The 24,206-nt window shown below is 41.6% G+C and overlaps 1 protein-coding gene across 2 annotated transcripts in view; it reads left to right on the forward strand.

The window, feature by feature from the left end:
- Positions 1 to 24,206, forward strand: part of LOC141166669 (substance-P receptor) — a 319,695-nt gene that overhangs the window by 165,711 nt on the left and 129,778 nt on the right. For both annotated transcript variants that reach the window (XM_073653583.1, XM_073653582.1), the window contains exon 2: positions 3,245 to 3,442. In XM_073653583.1, coding sequence (XP_073509684.1) covers positions 3,245 to 3,442 — 198 coding nt within the window. The remainder of the gene's footprint in view (positions 1 to 3,244; positions 3,443 to 24,206) is intronic.

Below are 24,206 nucleotides of genomic sequence, written 5' to 3' on the forward strand. Positions count from 1 at the left end.
AGCCCACATTCACACGTTCAGTATTTGGTCAGTATTTTACATCAGTATTTGTAAGCCAAAACCAGGAATGGAACAATCAGATGCACCACCATCAACAATGATCTTTTATGCTGCACAGAGGATCATTTCACTCGAGCGTTTTGCTCATTCACCGGTTGACAAGCCTGATTACAAGGCAAGTTAATCATGAAACCAGTGTTTTTAACAACGCTTGTTGTAAAATACCTCTTAACTTAAGGCCAACAGTTAGGCGCTCTATATGCCCTTTAGATCACCCGCTGTTGTGTTCTAAGAGAAAGTAATGGTCAGTACAATTCATGACAAGACAACTGATTAACAGTTTAGTATTTGCTATTAAATATTTTTGTAAAATAATCTTTTTGCGGGGGTGTTTCTGAGTTTTAGGTGGTTTTAATTAAATGGAATTAGCCACTTTCTAAATATGACATTAAATATCATTAAAATGATATTCCACAAGATATGGTCTAACTACTAGATCAGTGGGGTTCTGACTGCAGAGACCACCATTGATCACCAGAAATGGGAATTTCTGTCCCCCGTTTGAATAGAGTGCTGAACGCCAATGTGCGCTGCTCCTTCATCCAATCTTTATGAAACTTTCGGAGACAGTCCGATAGAGGTCCAATGGAACAGCAGTGCAGATGTGTGACAGCCAGTCTTTTAAAATCTGGCACACAAGTCTCTCGTTTTAGAGGTCTTAGTGGTCAGACCCTTAGCAATCTAATAACCAACTGTTGCTAAAGCAGTTAATCAGTTTTTGATGCAACCAAAGTTAAAAATGGTTCCACTAGAAATGCAAAGTAGAAGTCCCTTTACATTCGATACCACCACATCTGCCTTTGGCACTAAAAAATGTCCATGGCAACTATGTGGCCAAAGGATATACAAGCACCATACAGGTATCACGTAACTGTGGATCCCATTAAGGCACTACGATTGTTCACATTCTCCCTGGTTTATATTTTTTAGTGTATTCTATATATTTTGAAAGATCTCATTGTGACTTCCAATAAACTATGATTAGTAATGTCTTCTACTACAAATGCAGAAGTAAAAATAATTTGGGATTTTATTTTCATTTTTTTCTGCAGTTTTATTAAATTACACACACATGTTAATATACATCTATGTTGTGTTTTAGACATTTTGCAGGCTGCAATGTATTTTTACCTCCTGTGGAGATAATTCGTTGTTACATTAGCTGAAGAAGGGCATTTGCTTTTTTCTTTTTAGTTATCATCAGTCTTTTGTCATCAAAGTCCTCTTTCTCCTTTTTCGATTCCCAGTCTATTCACCATTATTTCAATGTAAGCTCTAAGGTGTAACGTCCTCTATTCCCAAAACAGTTAAGTCACCGCTCTTTCATTCAACACATGAGTCCATAGAGTATAGTGTTAGCCTAGCTTTGTCGGTTGTATTTTTATGGATGTTGTGTTCCAAGTTTTCTGAAAGATTTTCTATTTAATCCAATTTACATAATTACCGACCATTAATTGAGATGATGGGTATGAAAGCCGTGTCATGAATTTTAATGAATGTTTTGTCCCATAATCACTTGGTTACAACAGTCATATGAAATAACAAAGGAATGTGTCATTTATATCATTATGTAAAGGTTTATGGGCTTTATTTATATCTCTGACACACAAATAGTTTGTTTCCGGAAATTAGCAGAACGCCATTGTGTTTTATGCCAGTATCTGAGATTTTAAAGTAAAATTTTCCATGTTTTTTTAAAAGATAACTTGAGAATGAATTAATTGATAAATTAAAAAACATCAAAGACAAATAATTTCTTAGTTAGGTGGTGAACTCCAACTAGAGAATGGCAAATTTATTTCAGTAGAATTGAATGTTACAAAAATTTGCTTTCTGGAGAATACAGAATTTTTGTAATTCACTTTGCCCAAATTCAGAAAAATGGCGACCGTCATCTTAATGAACAGTAGAGGGCCAGCAAAAGGTTAGAAAAAAAACAAACTCACCTCATCATTCACCTCTCTGGCCACCCCTGTTGCTCCCTACCCACTGTCTCGTCCTCCACATTTTAGTTGCATCATATGTCTGTCACGTCACATCCCTGGCCAGATGTCTGGAGATGTGACGGAGGCACACAGGATCAGACAGTGGGTTATTTGCAATGGAGATAGCAGGAAAGGTGAGCGGCGAGATGAGTATTTTTTTTCTCTTTTTTTACCTTTTACTGACCGCTTACTTTTCCCCCACTACTTCCTGCCTGCACCGCTTCTCCAAAATGGCTTTCACCCTAGGCTTACAACTGCTAGCAGGCCACGGACTTCACTGCACATACTAAGGGGCGTACTCACAGCCAGAAGCCCCAGCCTAGAATGAACACCGATCCCCAACTTCCAGCCAGAGTTCACTGCACATGCGTAGTTAACTTTGGGGCCTGCTGGCGGCCAAAAGCCCTGGCCTAGAGTGAACACCAGGACAGAGATATGACACAACGAAGGCACAAAGGACTGGACAATGAGCAAGGAGCAGCGGGAGCTGCCAGAGAGGTTAGCCATGAGGTGAGTACAAGTATTTGTTTTATTTTTACATCTTACGTTTCTTATGCTCTGAGGTCTGCAAGGACAACAAAGCATAATAAGGGACATTGCATTTCTGGAGAATAACTTCTCTGCAAATCAAAATCCGCACAAAAAGGAGAATTCAAATTTTGCCTGACGGTTACAATTTATGATCTCTATGGAGCCAGTACAGTAGCAATTGGCCAAATCTGTGATGATTTGGGCAGATTTTGAGATGGGTGTTAGATCCATATTAGTTGTTGGTAAACTACTATTTAAATTACTAAATGAAACCAGAACATGCCATATTTAATATTGTATAATATTCAGATAAAGGATTATGACCTATCATCAAACTCAATGTTCTGCAAGGGGTTTATATGCACAATTGTCTTCACTGAATGCTGAAAAATGAAAATATGTTTCCTACTATTTTGAAATGAAAACATTTTTTTTAATGGTGTATGAGAGAGTAGAGAAGATAGAAAACTGCACACCTGTTCAAAGCAAGAAGCAATGCGTAACCAATAAAGTGCACATGAACTCACATGCTGTGAATTATGGAAGCTCCATATGTCCAGCCAAGCCGAGCAATCTGCTTTTATTAATCCAGCACCTGCCAGCAATACATAATGCAATGATCATGTTCAGGGTTACTTCATCTTACCTATATCTGTATTCTTTCCCAGGTATATGGCTATTATCCATCCGCTAAAGCCAAGACTTTCTGCTACCGCCACTAAAATTGTCATCTGTGTCATCTGGGGCTTCTCCTTCTGCATGGCCTTTCCACTGGGCTATTATGCAGATGTGGACAATATTCCGGGCCGAGATGTCTGCTACTTGGACTGGCCAGGCTATGAACTGGATCGGAAGTATGAAAAAATGTAAGTGTGAAACTTTTTAAAAAATGTTTTATCACCAAATGTATTTTTTAAACGTTACTGTTCTCCAGAATAATACACAAAAAAGGAAACCTGTCATCTACAACAATACTACTTACCTGCAGATATAGTGATAATCTGCAGAAAAACATCATTTAAGTAACATAAAGCTGCTTTACTGGAACATGGGCAACAGGGAGAAAATTAAGTTTTATTCTCCCTGCAGCTGCTCACTTCCAGTCATCTCAGCGATGCAGTCGCTCTAAGGGCTCGTGCAGACAACCATATAACTTGGACGAGTGCAATCTATCGTTTTGACGGATAGCACTTGTCCCCATATTATTCTATGGGGCTGCTCATATGTCCGATTTTTATGCAGCATGCATGATTTGCCTCCGATCGGAAAACACTCGGACATTCAAGTCTATGGTTCCATTGAAAATATCGGAACGCACTCTGATGTCTTCTGAGTATCTCATTTTCACGGACACAGTGAAGGGAAAAGATGGAGATTTTTTTTTTCATTCTCCACATCCAAGAAAGTTGTCTCACACTATGATCACTCTGATCGGATGCTGATCAGAGCGTGATTAGCATAATCGGACCGCTTTTCTCATATGAGAGAAAATCTGTTGTATGACCCTAAAAAATAAGAATATCTATCTTCTCTTTTAAGGCCGAGTGTGTTCAGATTATCGGAGGCAACTCGTTCATGCCTCGATATTTTCAGTCCAAGGAAATGTGAACAGTCCCATAGAATAATATGGGGACGAGTGCTATCCATTAAAACGATGGATCGTCTACACGAGCCCTAACTGTCACCACTTACTACATTGTCAGTGTGCTGTGATCACTTCCCCTGCACTTTGACTGACAGCCAGTCCTGCACACACACTGCCATGCATGATGTCAGTCAATGTGTGTAAATGTTGCTTATATTATGTAAGTCTTCCAATAAACCAATCTAATTTGATTTAAGTGCTTTCACCTGCAGATTATTACCTGCTGGGAAATAGCATTTATTTTGTATCTGACCGGTTCCCTTTTAAATACACACAACCATCATAAGAGTGCTCCCCCGGTCTAATAGAGTATGGTTGTACAAAGTATGTAAGACTCAATACATTGCTACCAGCTTATTATTCTTATTGATTCATCTATTTTGTTGCTTATTATAAACAGCAGAGAATGGCTGGAAATTGTTGGCTTTGATTGACAGAACATGGGGATTGGGATTAACTGTGTATTCGAATATATAGTATATCGCTAGAAAAAGGAATCTAGATCAATGGTAGCCAACCCAAAGTACCGTATTCTAGAGATGAGTTGTGGCAGAGCAGAAGGTAGCATTTACTCATTAATAAGTAGACGTGAGAAGATAGATTATACATATATTGTAGTAAATGTTTTTTAAAAGATACAGGAACTAACTTAAATTTATTGAACATTTTATATTAATCAATGTGAAGACCCTTGCCATATTAGGGGAGGTAATGACAATATCCCCTTGCAATACATTGCAATGTACAGAAGTGTCCTCTCTTACCTTTCCTTTAATTTGGTTAAGGACTAATAAATATTTTTTTATAATTAAATTCAATACAACATCATGAGATGCTAGAAAAACTCGTGACAGCCTGAAATCTGCATCCCAGCCACTGGCTGGCTACTTAGAGCAAAAACATCTCCTGACAGAGTATTAAGAAATTATGTTTGGTTTTGGGGAGAAAGGGTTGTTGTTTTTTTTTTGTTTTTTTTTCTTGTTTTGTTTGTTTTTTAAAAAGCTGACCATCTTGTGTCGGTAATCTCAGGGTTTGTTGAGCTAGAAAAAAAATGAAGGAAGGATTCATCTGTGTAAAGCTTTGAAAACCCTCTCCAGTACCGAGGCCAGTGAATAACTGCAGTCTCTGCACCCCGTATTGTTTTGCCATTGCTGCTTAGTGTTAATTTCTGCCAGAGAAATGTTTTTTTTTGCCCAATGCATGATGTTAATGAAGGCAAAAAAATGTTTGTTGTTTTCTTAGCGTCAATATGTGAACAATTCTACATTAATTCATTTTTATGTATGTTTATAGAGAGTCAGAGGTTTGTTTTTTGGATACAGTCATTCAAAATCGCCTACAAAATTAAAGATGTTTTGGTCAGGATTTTTGCTAACTATCTACCTGTTCTGCGAAGTGCCAGCTCAGAGTGGTCACAGACCGCTACTGCCAGCGATTCAGCTTCTCCACATCAACAGAGCAGTTCTTCTTCTTCCAGGCTGCTCTGTTGACGGGACTTCCGACGTCATGCTGATTGACTGCTGGCTTCCCGCAGTTAGGCAGTGGGGACCTGGCTGTCAAGCATGACATCGGAACTCTGGAAGAGAAGTCGCTGTTCTGTTGACGTGACGTCAGTGGAAGCCACTGAGTCGCCTGCAGTAGCGGTCTGTGATGGAACTGTGCGCGCAGCAGGCAGATATTTCTTAGGCACTTGTAAAAATAAAAAATAGTCCCGGATATCTCCTTTAAATGGTAACATTCTGGCTACCCGCAGCCACCACTAGGGAGAGCTTAGGAGCTTACTGAGTACTGTTTACAAATTGAAGTCTATAATTAAACAGTATGCAAGAAGCTCCTATGCTCCTCCTAGTGGACCCAATGCCAAAATTGGGCTAAAAGGCAGACATTTACTTGGAATGAATGTGACTAGAGAGGGATGTGACTAGTAAATATCACATGCAATTTCCCTATTGGTTCAGAGGAACATGCGCATCAATTAATTTTTAATGCATTTCTAATCGCTGCACATATTGACTATATTAAGTGAGCCCCGCTATTCTATACTGCAGGTATGAGAATAAAATGGCTGCTCAGATCAGTTCACATTTGTGAGTTTTATTAAGTCTGCCACCATATCCTTATCTGCTATTATCGACTTGCCTCTCCGTCTATGACTGTTCAAAGAAGAAACTTGTCCAAGCATGCATCTTTACTAATGTCTCATTGAAAGGCAGGTTTGCTTATTGCATTGAGATATTAAAGCAATAAATTAAGTTTCCTTCCCATCTGTTTGTCACCCACCATCTACAGCTCTATTTCCAGAGAATAACTGTAATACATTACACAGGCCAATAAATATGGCTGCGGAGCTGGGAATTGATTTTAAAGCACAAAAGTAGATGTTTATGGCTCTCAGGATTTTTAATGTTAAAAGCTGCATACAGTTCAGTGAAATCCATATTGCTGTATGGATGTTATCTTGGTAAATGAGCCATTAGCAAGCTAGTGTCTGACTAAGGTACTTTAAAGCACCACTCCAGTGGTTATTTTTTTCAGCGCTGAAATGGTGTTTTCAGTGTAAGCCCCCTGACCCTGCTCTTATACTTACTGTGAAGACACAGGGTCTTCCGTGGATGTAATACTACTCAGACAACACAGAGTGAGGGTACAACTGCACGGCAATACTTTACTGAACCACAAAATAGACAATAAACAGATAGAACAGTCCCAATTAATACACAAGATGTTACAACATTACACAGTCTCACCCTTCCGCTCCGCCCACCTGGGATAGAACAGCTGCGACTTAGGGACTTCCAGGGCCAGCTACCTCAACGAGTGGCCCCTCGCTTCTGGTGGGCCCCCACAGAGAGAAGGTAACGGCAAGTTTAGGAATCTAGCAGTCTATAGAGGTACAAGGCCAGGAGACCTGAGGGGCCAACTCTGGTCTCTCTGAAAGTTTCCATGGGGCCAGATGACTGGCTGGTCACAATCTTGCTTCTTCAAATGTCTCCATGGTTTCCAGGCAACTAGAAGGTCCCAACTGGCAACCCAAAACAACATATCCATGGGGCCAGGTGACTTCATTGTCCCAACCTGGTCTCCCCAAATGTATCCACGAGCTCTCTGATTGTCAATGGAGCAGATCCGTGTCTTTCCAGTCAGGATAGATACCCTTAGGCTAAAATCATGTAGAATGAAAATCTGTGTCTCTTTGGGTAAAGCCTGCTATCAAGCTGATGGTGTGAAGAGAGTCAGATCTTTTAAAGTCTGTCTGATTCTCTGTTTCAAGTCCGATTGCTACAGAAGCATATCTCCTTTTTAAGCACACTTCCACAGGTCAAGGGTTAGGGATGATATCATTCCACAGGGTTCTGGTCTCATTTTTTGTTCATTTAATCAATTTACATAATTGGTATAGGACAGGGCTCTTTAAATCAACATCTAGCTGGCTTTTAGTACAATATGTCATTAGCATGTTAACAAACATCATTGTTTCCAAATGAAGAGAAGTCAACATTCAGTTTTATCCAAATAATAGTGTGTCCTTCTTGACCAGCCACAGAAATACACATACATTTACAAGTCAACACAAAGATAATAGTGTATTTTTCTTGGATTAACAAATCAAATCGTCTGGCTGATTAAGATTATAGGCTGTATCGTCACACTTATCCTCCAGCGTCTTCACCTTTTACTGACGCCGCTTTGGTCCTGCGGCACTATCCTGTGACAGTAGCTTCTGGATGGCAGGAAGTCAAAAGCTATGTCACAACCTCTCAATACAAGTCTATGAGAGCCAGAACGAAGCCAGACCGAGGCCAGAATGAGGCTCCCATAGACTTGTATTGAAAAATTACCTCCGACGCGCTCCAGCAGACAATGGAGCACTTTTTCGCTGGAGACAGACCAGAGTGATGCTGGAAAAGAATGAAGGGGATGAAAAGTGAGTATGAGACAGGGGGTAGGGGACTTACATTTAATCCACCTTTCCAGCAGTGGAATAAAAAAAACTCTGGAGTGGTGCTTCAAGCTATACTTGCCAACTCTTCCAAATGTTGGAGATGCTCCCAGAAAACAGGTGAGCTTGCAGACTCCAGGAAGAGCTGGCAAATCTCCGAAATGCAGAGTGTCTGGAAGGTTTATTCCAATCAGGCAACTAAATTATTACAAGGGTTGGAAGGTCTCTCCTACAATGACAGGTTGGAAAAGTGGGGCTTGTTTTGCTTAGAAAAATATCTCAGAGGAGAATTATATATTCATTTATATGTATAATTACATGTGTGGTCAATATAAAGGACCAGCACATGACTTACTCCTTCCAAAGACTTTACCAAGTACCAGGGAACATTCATTACTTGTGGAGGAAAGGCATTTCTGGCAGCTAAATAGGAAAAGTGTGTTTAGGGCTCATGCAGATGTCCGTGCAGATCGGTCCGAGCACAGACCGCTAATGCACGGATTGGCTATGGCTCTCCCGACCTGAGCGTGACAACCTCATAAAAATATATGAAGTTGTCACGCTGAGGTTAGAAGAGCCTGGGCCCTTACGGTTAGAGCAGTCAAACTGTGGAATGCCCTATGGCAAGAGGTAGTAATGGCAGACACTATAACAGCTTTTAAAAAAAAGGCTGGATGCTTTTCTCACAGCAGATGGCATTGTGGGTCATAAATGATCTAGCGCTAGAGAATGTCTAACTGGTGGAGAACGGTTGAGCTTGATGGAAACTATGGAAGAGGTGATGAGGGGTTGAGAAATAGGTGAGAAGGGTGTGTTGAAGAGACAAGACCAGACAGAGGAGTCTTTCTACTGTGTTAGCATCTTCACACAAAGACATGCTCAGAAGTTTGCAGGTTAAGTTCCCCTATACACCTAGAATCTGAGGACAAATCATCCAGCTGTATAATTGTCCTTTATACCATACATACCATCTAGGAAGCTTCGGGAAAAAAAGGAAATGCCTGCTGGGCTCAGAAAAGAAATGGAAAATCTACCAGGGGCCTCCAAACTGTCCCCAAACCTCCTAGAAAGCAGCATTTCCAGACGTTTTCATTTATGTGATACTGGTATGCTCTGTCATGAATTAAAGACTTAGCATCCAACCACACTTTCAGAGCATGGAGAGTTCAGACAATATCAATAACTTCATAGCCCCCATTCACAACATTTTTGGGTTTCCATCAGGCACTCCCTCACTTGCTGCCTGTGTAATCCATGTTCCACAATACTGGAAAGAAAATATGGCCAAGTAAAAAAAATTGCAATGTTCCTCTACATGCAATAAATTATAGAGAATAAGATCTCATAGGATGTTAAAATATCTACTGTTTTTTGAAATTTGCAAACTCATAAGAAGAAGTAGCGTGTAAAAGAGATCACCAGATGCTATGCCAGCATGCAGGGTCCCTGTACATTGTGATGGACAGCTGGCACAATTCAAGTGTTACTGCAATAAGCAAAGACCTTTTTATGGAATTTCAGAGACCTCTACTGCTCAGCAGGGCTGTCTGTACCAGTCATATGTACTGCCATCTTATTGTCATTGTGCTCCCAATCACTTTCACTAGTGATAATTTGCCATTGAGTAGTTTTGTGTTTGTACTTTACTTTCCTCCTATAAAAATAAAAGTGATTTAATTGTAAAGTGAAGTAGTCTCAGTTTAGACACTTTCACGTTTCTGTGTATTTGATTGAAACAGACAAGAAATATTACAGATTTTAAAAAAACAAGTCAGCGAGCGTCTTTTCCATCATAAGTTGTACATTTAGTCATTTTTCAGAAAATATAAGGGCAACTGCTGTATTTATTCTGGCTTTACAAAATTTGAAAAATCTGTGACACAGGCTCCAACATGAAGGCGAACTTAGCCTTTGTTGCATTGTACTTTTACTTTATGTCACTTTACCAACAGTTTTCCTGATTAATATCGGTATTCACCAGACAAGTGATTCTTCTATTTGCATAAATGATCTTCAGTCACATTTCCACCTATATCTTCACAGTGCCTCGTATTTCTCAACTTTACCATTGATAAAAACAAGACTGTAAATTCTCAGTGACCTGTGTCATTCGGTCTCAATGTCATACCAACAGAGATTTATACTGGTATTGTGAGCGGCTCATATATTGTCCAGATAGCTGCACCTTAATCTGGATGCAAAGTGAGTCATGAAGCATTTTTGTGTATTTATGTGACAAGCAGAACTAGTGCTGGTGCTTTACAAGCATCCTGCAACTAGAGGGGTTAACACAGTCACAGGACAAGGGGAGTGTTTTAGCAGAGCCCCAGGGGGATTGTGGGGAAGTTGTTTACTGTCTGGCTGGAGCCAATGAGAAAGGTGCTGTGTGTGATCTGCATCTCACAGAAGCACCCCTGCAAGTGAATAGGATTCAAGTCAGGAGTGAAGCTAAGCACAGGTCAGGTAGAGTTCCTGAACTAGCAGTGCAGAGTATTGTCAGGCAGAAAGATAAGAACTGTAAGAAATGGTGTCACAGGGATCATCTCCCTCAGCAAATCCTCCCCCTCTCCTCCATCTCACTGTGCTGTAAAGAATGCTGTGTTCATTAATGTGCCTTTGCATTAGAACTGTGCTGTCCTGTACTACTGGGAAGACTGTGAACTGCTGTGCTGCTAAGAAAACTGTGCTGTTTGTCACTGGAGCCTGTTGCTCATAAGACTTAACTTGCACTGGCTGTGTGGCTTCTTATTAAATGCTACTGTTCTACCATTTATGAGGACTCTTGTCTAGTGTGTCTGGTCAGCAAGTGAAATAACCTACGTGTCTGTGCCTGAGGGTCAATACCTCTGTGTTCCTGAGAGAAACTGCAGCACATGGTCTATGGTCGTCATGATTAACGGTTCCCCCAGGATTCCAAAGAATTCATGTAACCTGTCTCGCTCCTATCTGAACCTAGCGGCGTAACATTGGTGGCCCGTACGGGGAATCCTGAGCAGGAATTAGCGTGAAGAGGAAAAGTGTCTGGAAAAACACAGCAGTACAGCACCTCAACTCAACTACATCAGTTAAAGGGGACCAGCCCTAAAGAAAAATTCACTGACAACAATGGATGTGGAAATACAAATGGACAGAATTAGTGAGCTACTTCTTCAGTTAACCTGTGAAGAATTGAGAACAGTAGCAGAACATATAAAGATGTCAGTAGAACAGATTTCCAAAGCACACAACCACAGTCAACTGTTAGCTGCCATTAATGCAAAAATGGATGAGCTGGGGGAGAAAGAAGCTGAAGACGTCATGGGGACATTCCTCCAGGAACTAACACAGTTTCTAATCAGGTTGAAGATGGAGGATGGAGGGGCAGCACAAATTACCAAAAGTGAGAATCTCTGTCCACAGACTGAACTACAGGAATTGAAAGAACAATTCAAAGCTCTAAAAAGAGCCCTGCAGGAATCGACCAAAACCTCTGAACGAGTGATAGACTCAGACAGGACCTTTAGCCTGCTCGGGTTAGATAAATCAGGAAGACAGTCCTCTCTAACACCACAAATCACCATAAGGAAAGAATTCAAGATCCTGGGACAGATTGCAGAGTGTGAACAGAAAGAGAAACTGTCTTATAAGAACTTGTTGCACCAGATCGATGCAGGATTACAGAAAGGCTACGAGCTAGATAAGATCATTGAGGGGGTGATGAAAGCGATCAGCCCAGGACTGAACCTCTGAATGCTAGAAATGAGAAGTCAATTGACCTTACCACAGCTGAAGATGATTTTAAAAGGGCACTATAAAGAAGAGAGTACTTCAGAATTGTTCCACTGACTCATTAACCTGTCAATGAAAAATAATGAATCACCCCAAAGTTTCTTGTTCAGAGAAATTGAACTGAACTGTTGTTTGCACCCAGAGATGTAGAAGCGGAAGAGAAGTTTGATGCTGGACTAGTCCAGAAGAAGTTCTTGAGATCCTAGCATTTTGGACGAAGTCCTAATTGAAAAAATGAATGAGGCCACCAGTTTGGAGTCAGAAAGCGAACAGAAATTAAAGAAAGACTCTGCTCCTAAAATCACCAAAATGAGTCAGCTGATGTTGGAGACCCCCAGTGAGCAGTCCGAAGATCATCATAGAGACCCTCCAGTGCCACCTCCAAGAGGGAATCTTAAATCACCAACAAAAGAGAGGCCTGCCAGCGCTGACTGGGAGGATGTAATAGAAGAACTGCGAGCCGAGTCGATTGAGGTGAAAAAGTTGATTCGTTCCAGGCCAGAACCTGTATCCCTCAGACCCAGGAGTGGGTTATAGAACAGAAGATACCCGGCTTGGGAAGTGTGCTGTTCATCAAATCCGAGTATGGTATGTGTCCGCTGTCTAAGATGTGGTGAGGAAGGACATTATGAGAAGGAGTGCCAATGGTCACGGTCGTTTGGGTTAAAAGACAGGAAGCTGCCAGTGCGGGGTGACTGGTAACCGCGACACGGAGGAGGCCCCAGAAGCAAATCCAAATATCACCAAACCCCAGAACGGCACATGAGGTAAAACGGCTGTGTCAGTACTATCCCCAAGTGTGTTTCCATCTAGAACAGCTGCAAGGGAGACAGGGGCATCAGTTACTTAATGCCCAGTGCGGAGGTCAAACGATGTACTCCTGGGAGGAGGATTCCTCAGTCAGTAAAGATAGCCTCATCAGCCTAATCAGTGAAAGGTGCTTTATACAGTGCCAGCTAGATGGACTCCTTGTAAAAGCACTGTGGGACACATGAGCCCAAGCGAGCCTTTTAAATGAAGAATGGACCAAGCTCTACCTCATTGAAGACTGTATCCTGTATCATAAAGGAGGACAAAACCGGCAATTGGTACTACCCAGAGTATTCCGTAGGTTGGTCTTCAAAGAACTCCATGAAAACATGGGACACCTGGGAGTGGAAAGGACAACAAATTTGATCCATGAACGTTTCTTCTGGTCATACATGCAGAGAGATATTGAGAGGTACGTGACCAGGGAGTGTGGGTGTCTGAAAGATAAACGTCCCAACACATCAACAAGACTTCCCAGAAGTAGACCGACATCGTCCGAGATCGACTAAGGGACCACCACAGACTGAAGCTCCGGAGGTAGATAGTGACCTTGAAAGTTCTGATGAGGAAGAGCACACCATCGTATTTCACGGATCGGCAAGGAGAGGGATGTACCATCCTCAGGAGAGTGAACTAAGTCCTGAGGCTCCAGAGTTTGTACCAAGGAGTACAGGTGAAGTCCCATTCAGATCTGATGATCGAACATGGGTCCCTGAAGAGACCGATCGACACATAAGAGGAGCCGAATTACCAGACCATGCGTAAACAAGTGACTCAGGAGTACAGGAACTTACAGAGGCAGCTCCAAGAGTATCTGCAGAAGCACGGGAAATGAGTGCGGCGGAAGAAACTTCTGTGACCGAAGAACCCGTGGTCTCTGAGGAACAACCCACCAGGAGGATGTTGACTCGAGAAGTGAGGAGGCCTGTGATGCTGACGTATGAGACACTTGGTGAACCGAGTCAAGTGCCAAGGACTGTCGACTGGAAACAGGTATCTCTGCCTGCGGACCAGGTAAGCCCACTTGAGTGGTATTCACCACTGAGAGGCAGTATGGAAGATGTTGCATACTGGAAAGACTTGTTTTCATGCTTTGATTTTCCTTAAAAGACTTTGTAGAAACAAAGAACTGTTAAAGTATAGAGAGAGGGACCTGGTTGAAGACGTACGATAAGCTCCAGCTGAAGAGATGCTGATTGTTTTAATTGTGTTAATTGTTTATTTCTTACAGGCATCCTACAAGAAAAAGGTCGTAAGATTAAGTTGTTATCAATGTTTATGAACGTTATACCAATTTCACAATGCCAATTTGTATATAAAGTTATCCAACTTTCACCACTGTCTCAGAACTGGTCAGATTGACCAATGAAGACGAATGTCAAGGACGGCATTCAAAAAGGAGGAAAGAGTGTGACATGCAGAAGTAGTGTTGGTGCTTTAAAAGCATCCAGCAACTGGAGGGGTTGACACAGTCACAGGACAAGGGGAGTGTTTTAGCAGAGCCCCAGGGGGATTGTGAGGAAGTTGTTTACTGTCTGGCTGGAGCCAAAGAGAAAGGTGGTGTGTGTTCTGCATCTCACAGAAGCCCCCTGCAAGTGAAAAGGATTCAAGTCAGGAGCGAAGCTAAGCACAGGTCAGGTAGAGCTCCTGAACTAGCAGTGCAGAGCATTGTCAGGCAGAAAGATAAGGACTGTAAGAAATGGTGTCACAGGGATCATCTCCCTCAGCAACGCTCCCCCCCTCTTCCATCTCACTGTGCTGTAAAGAATGCTGTGTTCATTAATGTGCCTTTGCATTAGAACTGTGCTGTCCTGTACTACTGGGAAGACTGTGAACTGCTGTGCTGCTAAGAAAACTGTGCTGTTTGTCACTGGAGCCTGTTGCTCATAAGACTTAACTTGCACTGGCTGTGTGGCTTCTTATTAAATGCTACTGTTCTATCATTTATGAGGACTCTTGTCAAGTGTGTCTAGTCAGCAAGTGAAATAACCTATGTGTCTGTGCCTGAGGGTCAATACCCCTGTGTGCCTGAGAGAAGCTGCAGCACATGGTCTGTGGTCGCCCTGAGTAACGGTTCCCCCAGGATTCCAAAGAATTCATGTAACCTGTCTCGCCCCTATCTGAACCTAGCAGCGTGCGTGTAACATTGACCTGACGCTACTCTCAAACACCAGACACGTTACCATGCTCTATTAATCATTTTCACTTAGCTCTAGCCCCTTTAGTCTGCCAATACATTATATTGTATATATATTATATAGTCTGCCAATATATTATATGTTTTATATAGCGTTTCTGTCAAAAGTTTGGACACACGTGCCCAGACAATGGATTTATTTCTTCTTAATGTAATGTGCACATTGTAGATTTAGACTGAAGGCAACAAAACCACAAAGGAACACATATGGAAACAAAACACATGTGAAATAAAAAAGAATATGTGTAAAACTGTAGATTCATTAAGGTACCCTATTTAAGGGCTCATTCAGACGTCAGTGATTTTTCATCAGTATTTCTATGCCAAAACCAGGAGTGTCTCCAAAACATAGAACAGGTGTCAATCTTTCAATTATAGTTTTTCTCTGTATGTTCTACTTCTGGTTTTGGCATACAAACAATGATTTTAAATTTTGACATCTGAATGAGCCCTAACTCTGATGACAGCTTTACACCCCCTTGGCATTCTCTGAAGTAGCTTCTTCAGATAGTCTCAGCCATGAAGGAGTTAACAGAGGCTTGAGCACTTGTTGGCTGCTTTTCTTTCACTCTGAGGTTCAGCTTATCCTAAACTATCTCAACTGGATTAAGGTCAGGTGATTGTGGAGATCATGTCATCTGATGCAGAATTCCATTCTTCTTCTGACATGACGATTGATACCAAAAATCTTCCATTTTGACATATCCGACCACAGTACATTTTTCCACTGAACTAATGTCCAGTCCTTGTGTTGCTTGGCACAAACAAGTCTCTTCTTGTTTTCAGACCTCAGTAGTTCTCAGCCATAAAGGTCTGCTTCTCAGGGAAACCTATTGTCATTAAGTCGACCTCTGTATACCTAAGTATTCCAGAGACAAATGTGAGACTATCCAAAAGCTTAAGCTTGGCCAAAATTAGGTCATGCAAAAGAGTGAAACTGGGTCATGCAACAGAGCGAAACGGTCATTAAACAGGACAATAATCTCAAGAATACCAGCTAATCTACAACAAAATGGCTGAAAAAGAAGAGAATGAATGTGTTACAATGGCCCAGTCAAGGTGCAGACCTCAACTCAACTCAATTAAAATGTTGATGTGAGACCTAAGCAGAGTTGTGCATAAATGAACCTCAACAAACCTCAATGATCTTAAGCAACGTTGTAAAGTCGAGTAGGTTAAAATTCCTCCAGCATTATGAGAGACTGAGAGTCATACAGAAAACAATTACTTCAAGTAATTGCTGTTATCCCTTTCCCTGCCAAGGACGTATCTCATACGTCCTTGCAGGGTGTCAACTTAATAGCACATAATGTATAAAATATGTCCTGAGTACTTGTGGCCATATCTCAGCCTGGATTGCTAGAGAGGCAAGTAGTGGACATTTCCTTTAATAGTGAGTGCTTATTCACAGGCGTTCTCCTCCTATGTTTGTCTGTGATATTTGTTTCCCTGACTGCTCCTAATAGAGAAGACCTTCCTTTTTTGCTTTCTCAGGTGCTACAGGAGGAATGAGGATGCGCTGTTCTATTACCCAGCAATTTATACAAAAAACATAGTAAATACACAAGTTTTAGGTGACAGTCCAAACCCTCTCGCTCAACTTTTAACTCATTGTACAGCGACGCCCTGTAAGAGGTGTTTTTTGATAAGAGAGAGTATGTACACATTCAGGCTATAATGTCATCACTCATTAGTCATTCACACATAAAGACCACGGCCCCACTATCAGTATTCGGTCAGTATTTTATCTCAGGAGTGAGAGACAAAACCAGGAGTGGGTGATAAATGCAAAATCGGTGCACTTGTTTCTATTATACCTTTTCTCTGATTGTTCCTCACCTGGTTTTGGCTCCCACTCCTGAGAAAAAATACTGACCGAATACTGACCAAATACTGATAGTGGGGCCGTGTCCAAAGATATAACCTCTAATGAAGGACTCTGTGTGAAACTTTCGTTGGGTTGGCCGGGCACTTGGAGTCCCCCTTTTCACCATAAAAAGGGTCAACAATAACTCATAATAACCATTAAGTTGTCCAGTGGGGTCCATATATAGTTACAGCTTTGTAGTAGATCCTTTTTCAGCCCTCTTACAAGCTTGTCAATGCACGCAATTCAGTAATACAAGTGTTTTACTAGTGGAATACCCATGCTATTTGGTGGTATCTCCATTAGCCAGAATAGGCCCTCTGATGCTGGTAAGGACAGAAAAATTCAGGGGGGCATGAGGGTTCTTGTCATCTCCTTAATTATTTCAACTCTCCCACTGTGCCACCAGCATATGACCACTGGACAGTCTGGGCATGTAGTTACACAAATAGATCCGCTTCTTTCTGGCTCCTTATGCACTGGCAGCACAGGAGAGGTTCACTCTGACTACTCTGGCTATTGTACTGCACTGCCAATGCCCATACCCAAAAAGAGTTTGCATGAGACTGGAAAAGTTATTTTTACTGATGTCAAATTTGTCCATCGAAGCGTTATTCCAACAACTGAATTTATACACGCCTTCCACAATTTACCCAAATAACACCACTATAGAGTATGTAAACAGCCATTAAGTCAAGTCCATTCACAATTGACCTGTCTTCATAACCTACTTCCTTATGGAACTTCTTATTTCCTCCAATACAAGCAGCCCAGTTTACAGCCATTGACGGAGGTATTCTCCACCTTCTCACCCCTTCCTGATTCACAACAGCATTTTCCCCCTTTACACAAGTCCCTTACTCATTACTCATAGCAGCATTTCCCCATTCCCACCCATTCCCACAGACATTACCGATCTCTATTTTTCTACCCCCCACTCCCATCAGCACTAATACGCAGCCCATGGGCAGCAAAAAAGCCATCAGTGACCTTCATTCTATATAAAAAAAGACAAGAATAATAAGCAGCTTTATCCACTGTAAAAATCAAATAAGTCACATTCTGTAATATCACACACGACATGTAAAATACCATTAAAGTAATATATAAATTCAGGCCTTAATTCTCTTCATATTAAATCAATTTGAATCGGGCATCATGGGCGCACCGTGAATACAAATCTACCGCCAAGTACATAGATCAGGAGAATACTTATGGAAGATGTGGAGCAGAACACCAGAGGAACAATTACAATTCATTTGGATGACATTTGTTCCATTACAATACTCTGAGATATAAAACAGCTCTGTCCCCATGTGATAAGTTGTGATCGTCTCTATTTAGATTTGGATCGGATCCCACACAGCGAGAGTGCAGAAGAAGGCGCAGATAGATCAATGTCTTCAAGGAGAAACAGAATAATATCACAGACTAGATGTAAAAAATGTGCGTGAGCACAGCATATATATATATATATATATATATATATATATATACAGTATGTGTGTGTATCTCTCTGTATATGTATATTTTTATATATGCTGTATATACCTATATATTACATATTATATATATATATAAATATATATATACAGTATATATATATATATATATATATATATACTAGCTGTACCCAGCCACGCGTTGCTGTGGCTCAGTCTGGTTAACTGGAAAAGAAAGAAAAGGGAAAGTGCACCTTTATATATATATATATATATATATATATATATATATATATATATATAGATAGATAGATAGATAGATAGATACATATATATACACATATACACTGCTCAAAAAAATAAAGGGAACACTAAAATAACACATCCTAGATCTGAATGAATGAAATATTCTCATTGAATACTTTGTTCTGTACAAAGTTGAATGTGCTGACAACAAAATCACACAAAAATCATCAATGGAAATCAAATTTATTAACCAATGGAGGCCTGGATTTGGAGTCACCCCCAAAATTAAAGTGGAAAAACACACTACAGGCTGATCCAACTTTGATGTAATGTCCTTAAAACAAGTAAAAATGAGGCTCAGTATTGTGTGTGGCCTCCACGTGCCTGTATGACCTCCCTACAACGCCTGGGCATGCTCCTGATGAGGTTGCAGATGGTCTCCTGTGGGATCTCCTCCCAGACCTGGACTAAAGCATCCGCCAACTCCTGGACAGTCTGTGGTGCAACGTGACGTTGGTGGATGGAGCGAGACATGATGTGCCAGATGTGCTCAATCGGATTCAGGTCTGGGGAACGGGCGGGCCAGTCCATAGCTTCAATGCTTTCATCTTGCAGGAACTGCTGACACACTCCAGCCACATGAGGCCTGGCATTGTCCTGCATTAGGAGGAACCCAGGGCCAACCGCACCAGCATATGGTCTCACAAGGGGTCTGAGGATCTCATCTCGGTACCTAATGGCAGTCAGGCTACCTCTGGCGAGCACATGGAGGGCTGTGCGGCCCTCCAAAGAAATGCCACCCCACACCATTACTGACCCACTGCCAAACTGGTCATGCTGAAGGATGTTGCAGGCAGCAGATCGCTCTCCATGGCGTCTCCAGACTCTGTCACTTCTGTCACGTGCTCAGTGTGAACCTGCTTTCATCTGTGAAGAGCACAGGGCACCAGTGGCGACTTTGCCAATCCTGGTGTTCTGTGGCAAATGCCAAGTGTCCTGCACGGTGTTGGGCTGTGAGCACAACCCCCATCTGTGGATGTCGGGACCTCATACCACCCTCATGGATCTGGTTTCTAACCGTTTGTGCAGACACATGCACATTTGTGGCCTGCTGGAGGTCATTTTGCAGGGCTCTGGCAGTGCTCCTCCTGTTCCTCTTTGCACAAAGGCGGAGGTAGCGGTCCTGCTGCTGGGTTGTTGCCCTCCTACGGCCCCCTCCACGTCTTCTGGTGTACTGGCCTGTCTCCTGGTAGCGCCTCCAGCCTCTGGACACTACGCTGACAGACACAGCAAACCTTCTTGCTACAGCTTGCATTGATGTGCCATCCTGGATGAGCTGCACTACCTGAGCAACTTCTGTGGGTTGTAGAGTCTGTCTCATGCTACCACTAGTGTTAAAGCACAACCAACATACAAAAGTGACCAAAACATCAGCCAGAAAGCATTGGTACTGAGATGTGGTCTGTGGTCCCCACCTGCAGAACCACTCCTTTATTGAGGGTGTCTTGATAATTGCCAATAATTTCCATCTATTGTCTATTCCATTTGCACAACAGCATGTGAAATTGATTGTCAATCAGTGTTGCTTCCTAAGTGGACAGTTTGATTTCACAGAAGTTTGATTTACTTGGAGTTATATTCTGTTGTTTAAGTGTTCCCTTTTTTTTTGAGCAGTATATATATATATATATATATATATATATATATATATATATATATATATATACAGTGAAGGAAATAATTATTTGATCCCTTGCTGTTCTTGTAAGTTTGCCCACTGACAAAGACATGAATAGACTATAATTTTAAGGGTAGGTTCATTTTAACATTGAGAGATGGAATATCCCCCCAAAAAATCAAGAAAATCACATTGTATAAATTAGATAAATTTATTTGCATTTAAAAGAGGACTTGAACTCTATAGCGCCACCTATTGGAAGCAGCAATCCTACAAGTCACAATCAACCCTTTAACGAGTCGTGTAATATAACTTAGGATAAAAGCCAAATCAGAATCTCAATTTGCAGACACGGTGTTTCCGGCTGATGACCCTCGTCAGTGCAAAGTATTGGCTACTCTGAAGAGGCAATTTGCATATTAAATTTCCCAGAGGAGCATTGCACGGCGAATAAGCCTCTTTACCTTGGCATACCAGAGCTGGTATGTCACTCTTCGCAAGGAGAAACGTTACCCCTTAGACCTCAGTCCAGAGCCTATCACCTAGCCAAATCAGTTCACATACTTTGCACTGACGAGGGCCAACAGCCAGAAACACCATGTCTGCAAATTGAGGTTCTGGTTTGGCTTTTATCCTAAGTCATATTGCACGACTCATTAAAGGGTTGATTGTGACTTGTAGGATTGCTGCTTCCAATAGGTGGCGCTATAGAGTTCAAGTCCTCTATTTCTCTAAAGAGGTAATTTGCATATTCTGTACAGTGTAAACTCTTATGATCAGTGGGATCCTCTCTTCTATAGAGTGCAAGCTCTTATGGTCAATAGGGTCCTCTCTCTCCTGTAGAGTGTAAGCTCTTATGGTCAATAGGGTCCTCTCTCTCCTGTGGAGTGTAAGCTCCTATGGTCAATAGAGTCCTCTCTCTCCTGTAGAGTGTAAGCTCTTTTGGTTAACAGGTTCCTCTCTCTCTCCTGTAGAGTATAAGTTCTTATGGTCAGCGGGATCCTCTATCTCTTTCTCCTGTAGAGTGTTAGCTTTTAAGGTCAGTGTGGTCTTCTCTCACTCTCCTGTAGAGTGTAAGCTCTTATGGTCAGCAGGGTCCTCTCTCTCTCCTGTAGAGTGTAAGCTCTTACTGTCAGCAAGGTCCTCAATCTCTAACCTGTAGAGTGTAAGCGCTTATGGTCAGCGTGGTCTTCTCTCTCTCTCCTGTAGAGTGTAAGCTCTTATAATCAGCAGGGTCCTCTCTTTTTTTCTCTCTCCTCTCTGCCACATGTATTTTCTGACAAATTACAAACTTTAAGTATTGAGATTCGCACATATTTATTTCCCGCAAATTGAATATTTGAGGAAAATTCAGAGAATTTGAATTTCAAAAGATTTCCTCATCTCCAGTGCTGCGATTTTATTACTTGCATCCTCCCTCCAGGTTTTTAGTAAGAGGAGAGAGGCTAAGACTAAAGACATGTTGAATGAGGTGAGACATCTGAATGGTCGACAAATAGAAGCCTGGAAAGACAAGATCAACTTCCAGAGTGCCCGATGCATCAACCTCAAAGAAGCCTATGAGAAGGGCAACACAAGGGAATTATTTGCAATGGTGAAACAAGTGAGCTTTGAACTGAACGTGGAAAATATTGTCCTCCATTTCCATTTTGTTGCAGTGTGTCAGTGAAGCAATTCACATGAGGTCGCTGTAAGCAATTATATTAGTAAACTACAGGCCTGCTTTTTAACCCCTTCGCAACCTTGGGATTTTCTGTTTTTGCATCTTCGTTTTTTGCTCCCCTTGTTCCCAGCGCCATAGCGTTTTTATTTTTTGGTCAATATGGCCATGTGAGAGCTTATTTTTTTGTGGGATGAGTTGTACTTTTGAGCGATATTACTGGTTTTACCATATTGTGTACGGGAAAACAGGAAAATAATTCCAAGTGCGGTGAAATTGCGTAACATAAACTCAAATACAGTGTCTTTTTTTGGAAGGTCTAACTCTATTCCCATGCACCTCTGTCTTCACACCCAGACATGGGTATATGCTTCCTGATTTTGTCTATTTGCTCTTGTCCTCCTCTTTCTTCACATCCTCATCTTTCACCACCATATCCATGCCTCTTGCAAGGGGCATTGGAGTGCCTCCAAATTTTTGGCAGCCGTTGCATTCACTGCATAGGCAAACAGTATGGGAGACCCACTTCCTAATATTGGGAAAAATTTTTGCAGGAGGCCCTCCTCTATGTCTCTTGCAAGGGCCATTGGAGTGCCTCCAAATTTTTGTCAGCCATTGGAGTCACTGCATACACAATAACAGTATGGGAGACCCACTCCTTTCTAATGGGAACATGTCATACTCGTTACTGAGGCCTACCTCTATGTATCTTTAAATTGTTATTGGGGTTTTTCCCAAATTTTGGTAGCCCTTGTGCTCACTGCATACCCTATAACTGGATAGCAGAACCGCTTCTTTCTAATGGGAACATGTCGTTACTGTGGCCCACCTCTATGTGTCTTTAAATTGGTATTGGGGTTTTTCCCAAATTTTGGAAGCCGTTGCAGTCACTGCATACGCAATAACAGTATAGGAGACCCACTCTTTAATAATGGGCACAACAAAGCATAGCTGGCTGATGGCCCTTTAACAATAGCAAGGGCCGAATGCTGGCCCTTTAAGAATAGTAAAGGCCGCCTGATGGCCCTATAAAAATAGGCTTTGTGACTTTCAGAGTCCCTCCTTCATAAATGAAACAGGATGTGTCTGATCATGTCTCACACACCACATGGCCAGATAAGGTAGTAAAATGTTAAAATGACAATTACTGGTGAATGCATTTTTCACCGTTGAAAGCAATACAAAAGTGCAAAAACGCATCAAAATGCTACGTGTGAACATAGCCCAAAGTGGGGAGGAGCATTTTTGTTTTTGGTTATTTATTTTGACTTATATACAAATCATTACCCTGGAAAGGATGTTCCTTAACATTTTTCCCAGGAAAATCGATTTTGGTTTCGTTTTTGTATGTTTTATTGTGAGTCCGACAACATTGTTTACAGCAGTGACCTGGGAGTCAGAGATGCTTCCAGGGGTCTCCCCCATGATGTTCCCATGTCAATTGAGCACTGTTCTCATCGATTTGGGCAATTTTTAGGCCCTCTGCAGACCGCCAGGCGGGGTGGGGGACACCGGAAAAATGCTTGATTTTCCCATAGACTTACATTGGGATCGTTGCTTGGATCAAGCACTCAAGCATTCCAATGTGCTCGACCCGAGCAACGAGTATCTGAGCATTTTAGTGCTCGCTAATCACTAGTCATCATCCAAACTGGGGCTGGGTCAGTTGTTTGCTGAGCCGAAAGAAAGGGTTAAAAGGATTTTGGCAGTTCTGTATCCATTTTAGAAATCACATAACAGGGAAATATCTACTAGTACTAACTGCAGTATGTATGTGATAAACTATCCAACACCAGCACACCTCTGCTGTGTGCTGTATCTATCAGCATTTTACTTCATTTCTATCACATTTTGGGGTAATATTCTTAGCTTGCTGGACAGTTATTGGGATTTTTGATGGATCAGAAAAAACGGTTGATCAGAACTACAGTCCAGTCCAAATAAGAGCATTTTTACACAGCAGTGCACACCGCAGTGCACACTGGGTCGCATTGGCACAGTATCTCACATTCAGAAATGATTCATTTAGGCTCACGTGGTGCTTCTCCGTGGACCATCTGTGACATATAATGAAACTTTAAAAGGAAATGTATTCCTAAGTCTGAAAACCAGAATTGTGTCATGTTGCAGGTGGGTTACGGCTGATTGAGAGATTTGTTATCGAACTAATTACAGAACGGTTATTATGCAGACAGGAACAGCAACTATGCTGGAGAAGAAAGGAAATAGCTAATTTACAGAGTGTATGAGCTGCATATTTATTGGCTATTTAGAGGCTAGACTGACTGCAGTTTGGGAAAGCAAATTGCACTATATTCTATAGGGCATCATTCAGTAGATTAATATGTTCACAGAATGTGATACTAATTGCTAGAGA

The sequence above is a fragment of the Phyllobates terribilis genome, unplaced genomic scaffold (assembly GCF_046119375.1).
Source record: "Phyllobates terribilis strain yellow unplaced genomic scaffold, ASM4611937v1 Scaffold_11__3_contigs__length_659146591, whole genome shotgun sequence".
NCBI lineage: Eukaryota > Metazoa > Chordata > Amphibia > Anura > Dendrobatidae > Phyllobates > Phyllobates terribilis.